This window comes from Octopus bimaculoides, chromosome 14 (genome assembly GCF_001194135.2).
Source record: "Octopus bimaculoides isolate UCB-OBI-ISO-001 chromosome 14, ASM119413v2, whole genome shotgun sequence".
NCBI classification, from domain to species: domain Eukaryota; kingdom Metazoa; phylum Mollusca; class Cephalopoda; order Octopoda; family Octopodidae; genus Octopus; species Octopus bimaculoides.
Genome location: NC_068994.1, coordinates 2491746 through 2497549, shown reverse-complemented (window position 1 = coordinate 2497549; position 5804 = coordinate 2491746). Strand labels below are relative to the sequence as shown.

The 5804-nt window shown below is 32.4% G+C and overlaps 2 protein-coding genes across 2 annotated transcripts in view; both read right to left on the bottom strand.

Moving 5' to 3' along the window:
• Positions 1–5798, bottom strand: part of LOC106878682 (protocadherin-11 Y-linked) — a 16734-nt gene extending 10936 nt beyond the window's left edge. The window contains exons 1-4 of the mRNA XM_052972996.1: positions 5481–5798; positions 4990–5143; positions 3583–4639; positions 9–1306 (exon numbers count right to left, since the gene is read on the bottom strand). Of these exons, the coding sequence (XP_052828956.1) occupies positions 9–1280 (1272 nt within the window). The 5' untranslated portion in view covers positions 1281–1306; positions 3583–4639; positions 4990–5143; positions 5481–5798. The remainder of the gene's footprint in view (positions 1–8; positions 1307–3582; positions 4640–4989; positions 5144–5480) is intronic.
• LOC128249423 (protocadherin gamma-C4-like) overlaps positions 4518–5804 on the bottom strand; it is a 5592-nt gene continuing 4305 nt past the window's right edge. The window contains exons 3-5 of the mRNA XM_052972995.1: positions 5481–5767; positions 4990–5143; positions 4518–4639 (exon numbers count right to left, since the gene is read on the bottom strand). Of these exons, the coding sequence (XP_052828955.1) occupies positions 4518–4639; positions 4990–5143; positions 5481–5767 (563 nt within the window). The remainder of the gene's footprint in view (positions 4640–4989; positions 5144–5480; positions 5768–5804) is intronic.

The following is a 5804-nucleotide window of genomic DNA, read 5'->3' as shown; positions in this document are numbered from 1 at the left end:
CTGTCTACTGCTTTCTTTAGAACTATTTTATATTCCTTTGATCCCATTGACTGTAGTTTGAATGTGTCGTCTTTGATATGACAGTTCACCTCTCCATTGTGTCCAACATCATTGTCAGTGACCATCACATAAGCAATGAAACTACCAACTTTGATATCTTCCAGAATGGTAGCTGTGTTGTGATTCTGTGTAGAAATAAAGTTCACATCAATATTTGGGGGATTGTTGTGTTGGTTGATGACATTTACCATAACGGTTGCTATGGAACTGAGAGGAGGAATTCCATTATCTTTAGCTTCAATATATAATTTTAAAGAATTTTTGGTGTCAACCTCAAAAGATTTTATTAAGAATATTTTTCCAGAGTTTTCATCAATATTAAAATATTTCTTCATTTGCATATCAGTCTTCGGACTGAAATAGAAAGATATTTTACCATTCCTGCCAATGTCTAAATCACTGGCAGATAATGTGACTACCGGAATATTCTTTTTATGTTTATGCTCAATAGAGAAATTGTAAACGCTTTGAGAAAATTGTGGTCTGTTGTCATTTTCATCTTCAACAGATATTTTAACATTTAAAACAGATTGGTTTGGTGGAGTTCCTCCATCTTTAGCAATGACCTCAATATTGTAACTGTCTTTTGTTTCTCTGTCTAATTTCTTTTCTAAAATAATTTCTAATGATGATATTCCATCTGCACGTTTGACAACAAGTAATGAAAAGTGGCTTCTATCATCTTTTAATTCATATGTAATTAAGCTGTTCTGATATCCCAAATCTTTATCTATAGCATTTTCTATCGATCTCTTTGTACCTTTACCATCCGTTTCAGAAAACTGAATGTTGACTTCTTTAGTTGGAAATTCAGGTTGGTGGTCATTGATGTCTTCTATTACGACTTTAATCTTTAAGATCTTCATAAATGTCTTGGATTTGTGAACAGCAACTTTTACGATTTCAAAACATTCTTTCTCATAACTACACACAGACTCAGCATCCAATGTTTGAACAGTGTACAGTTTACCTGTTTTCGTCACATTGAACAACTGTTCTCCCTTTTGTTGGAGTTGACTAAATGTAATTAAATCCTTATTCTTTAAGAAGGAGCTGTCTGATTTCTGTAAGTCAGTAGCAATGTCCCCTACGTAGGTATGAGGAATATTCTCTTCTTTAACATGATATGTGATATCTTCACTTAAATAACAGTGGAAGAAAGTCAGTAAAACACACAGACAGAACAGCATTTCTGGTCCTGATGTTAATATAGTAGACATTGTTATGATGGCTTTTAATTCCGAATCTGAAACAAACGTTAAATTATTAATGAAGTTTGGTAAACTATGTCTGATTGTTTTATTTTTCTAAAAACTATATAGTGAGCAAGATAACAGCTAAATAATATGAAGTTAAGCTCAAATATATATTAGTCGTCTTTGACGTGAGATATTAAAATAATTAACTAATATCAGATTTTAATGGAGGATGTAAGGCAAACATTTATTTTAACCTTTAGCATTCAAACCAGCCCTATCTGGCCTAAATATTCTACTTGTTTCAGGTTCAAACCAGCCAAATTTGGCCTCTCACACCTACTCTACAACGTCCTTGAAAACTGATAAGCAAACATATCATAAAAATCTCAAAGCTACAAAATAATGCATGATTAATTCGAAATAATGTGAATCAATAAGCGTAATCTGCATGCGAAAGGGTCAAATATCAAAACGAGTTATCTCCCTTGAGAATAAACTACAAATTACACAGAAATTACAGAAGCTTCAAGAAAAACAAAGCTATATTATCTGTTTCAGTAATTGGACTTCGGCCGTGATGAGACACCAGAAGAATCTACCATAAAACTAATTTTTGACTTAGCAGACCAGCAATAATTGTCAACCAGTGCGAGGAGGACAGACAAACACACACACACACAAGTTACCATGCAGTTTCCGCCTACCACATTCACTCACAAGTCATTGATGAACATGGGGCAAGAGAAGAAAACACTTGCCCAAGTTCCTGCACAGTGCAATGGAACCCAAGAGAAATGAGCTTCTTAAGCAGTCATGCCTGCACCTATATTATAATACTCTGTAAAGCTGGAATGAAAGTTGTCATCACAACTAAGAACTTGTCCATCTAGAATGATATATTTCATAACTGCTGTGAGATATCTTCCATTGAGTATTATTGTAAAACTAAGGATGAAATTCTCAAATATCATATTCCATATTAAACAGTCATGATAAAATATCTCTCTGTTTATTACCATTCACAAATTCAGATTCCTACTCTATACTGATCGACATTTGATATTTAGATTTTCTGTTCAATAACTCTACATAAAACACAATATGCTATTTTCAGGAGTAAAGCTCTAACTCAAATCAAGTTATAATACTGGTTTCAAATTTTGGCACAAGGCCAGCAACTTTGAGGGACAAGGAAAGGCAATTACATCGACTCCAGGGCTCAGCTGGTACTTATTTTATCAACCCTGAAAGGATGGAAGATAAAGTCGACCTTGGCGGAATTTGAACATAAGGAGGGTTTAAATGTCATTAAGCATTTTGCCCGGCATGCTAACGATTCTGGCAGCTTGCTGACTTAAATCAAGTTCAAATATTAACATCTAGGATGATTCCTTAAAGAAAAGGAATTCAGTAAAACAACATCATTAATTACTTGTTACACATATTTGTTATACAAGCAGCTTGCTGCTTTCTTTGAACTTTATTTATGACAATCATTTGTGCAAGTCTAATTTAACTATTAAATCAAATGTGAAAAAAACTTTTTCCGCAATAAGATTTCATTATGCTAAATGGAGTATTTAGTTGAGTGATTAGATTTTAACAAATAATAATTTTTTTTTTTATTTAAATATCATGCTTATTTTTATTACAACCAGCAAACACATGATATCATAACAGAATTGTATTTAATTGTTCCTTATAGTTCAAAATAAAATTAAACTATAGCAGACTTTGATCTAAGGTACTCCAGCCATGACCTTTCCATGTTTTAACCATAAAGAATTACACAAAGGAACTTGGTGTTACAAAAGAAAATACATGATAGATAAAGGATATGCATTCGAATAATAGTCAATAGCATTAAGTACATCAATATTCTTTATCCATTCACAACACTGCAAATAACTCACATTGAATGTTACTAAATAGATTTCAACCACGATACATCAGGAAATTAGTGAAATATCAGGAATAGCACTGACCTGTTATCTAAAATTCTTAACATGTTAGTGATTAAATAAAATAGGAATTATGTGCAATGTTAAAATATAACACATATATTATGAACAGCTCAAAACTGATACCAAATGCCTTGAAAAGAAAAATGTTATAAAATACTAAAGCTGAACATATTTTCTGTACCTTAAATATTTCTCACAAAATCCTTGAAAGCCATGATGGAAAGGAAGACATTAAATGAAAACTAACACAGATTTAATATGGCTACCATTAGAATATTACATTTTGATGCTACAACCTGGTGATATGTTAAATTATTATGTCACATAAGTGGATAAATAACAAGGAACAATAAACTTACCTTCATTGTGTAAAATCCTTTGTTATAAACTGTGACTTGGTCCCAATGTTCTGTTGTTAATGGTTGTCTGTGTCACTGCTGCTATGGTGTGACAATGGCTTCATGTTGATGGAATAGTGTTGGTGGTGAGTCAGTGGGGAACCAGCAGTTCCTCTCAGTCTTCCTTTGTGGATGTGTGATGTTTAGTGTGAGTGTGTGCATGGGTGTGAGTGAGAGACAGAGAAAGGAAGAGAGAGAGAGAGATGAGTGATGCTTACTCCAGCCTCACTCAAACTAGAAGTTATATTTCCCTCACAAAGAACAGAGGGGAAGAGGTGGAGAGAGAAGACGTACTATGAGCTCCACTAACAGTCAGCCATAATAAGTCTATATAACACCAACATGTCTGATGTGGAGAGAGACTGACATAGAAATCCTTAGAACAGAGAGGTTGTATTAACAAAATATGGCTGATGTTGGTAATGTGTGTGTAATGTAAATTATAAATACAATATTGATAATAATAGTTAGTGTGTGTTTGACCTAATTTCAAACTACCTTTCCAATTCAGAATATAAATGGAATAGTTAAAGCTGTGAAATAAAGTATAATTTCTAAAATGTAATATAATCATTTTACAACTGAAATATGTGTTATACAATTATCTCATATTTATTGCTTAATATATTTTTAATTTTAAATTGTATTTCACAAAAAAAAAATATCAATTCATAATTTCTTAAAGTAATTACTTTATCTTTGGTTAACCTAACAATACAGAGTTATATATTTATTCCTCATATCTGAAGCTGTAAAATTATTGTCTGAAACACACACAGATATCCAATCACATGTAGGCAATTTTAATAATTAACTAATATATTTGTGTTGTTTTAAATATTGTGTGAATGTTGAAGGGTGATATTATTTCTGTTGTGTTAACTTCTCAGTCTCACTTAACTGACAACAACATCTGGTGTTGAAGGTAACTGTCTCTCTGGAGGTTTCACATATCTGTCTTGGTAATGGTCTCTCTCAATGGTGCTTGATACATCAGGTGGGGCACCACCATAGATTCCTGAAACACATATACATCAAAGAAACTTAATACAGAATTCACAGAGACAATAATTATTAACTGACTTTGGTGATCTGTAAAACAACTATGATGAACGAATGAATCTCATCATATAATTAGACATGCACTTGAGTATAACTTTTAACAATTAACTACAAAATACAAATACATTTATGTATTTAGGTTATAAATATAATTAGCCAAACTTTTTCATTAATTGATATAACAATTAGAAACAAGATTTGGGAAGTCTTCAAAAACCTAGTATTTCTTTAAAATTCACTCCAAGATATGTCACTGGGAAAAATGAGAGATGCACCAATTATTATAGATAAACGAAATTGTTTTACCTGACATTGCTGGTATTTCTTCATACTGTCTACTTGACCGCTCACTCCAGCACTGTCCACTACTCTTACGACTGGTCAATGTGTCAGTGGGATAGTTAGAAGATGGTCTGTTGTCTCCATAAGATGTTACCTCAATGGGTTGACTGTATTTCTGCTGTTAGAGAAACAAATTATTTCATGTCTCATTGCAATTTTAGTAAAATATAAAATTTTGCAAAATCCAATCGTTATATCATAATAATATCAATCATGATTCATGTTACTGGCTTAAAATAAGTGTGAAGAAACAAACTTTATACTTTACAGACTAAGAATATAACAAACATTTAAAACCAATATTCAGTAAATAATTATAAGATTATCAACAGAGAATATTACCACACACTTTCATGCTTTTTGGTAAAGTTCTATTCATTGTTGATGTCATCCAGTCATATAATTCTTAATTAAACATAAACTACTAACAAATAGTCGATCGAAGTAAAGCTTACCTTTGTAGACTTTTGAAGACTTCTGTTCATTGTAGACATCTTCCAGTCATCTGGATAGTAATGGCTCCTCGAATGACCATATCTGTCTGATGTCTCTCCTCGATTACCTGACATCACAGATACACTGTTGTTACCTTGATAGATCAACTGTCTCATCTCATTGCGACATTGGTATGCCTGTTTCTCTTCTGCTGTTCTTTCAGAGGAGCTATTTCTCACATTGTTACATCTCACAATACACAGTGTTATAGAAACCACAATAGCTATAGATACTATCACAGCTGCTACTACAATGATAATCAACAATGTGGCATCTATTGTGTT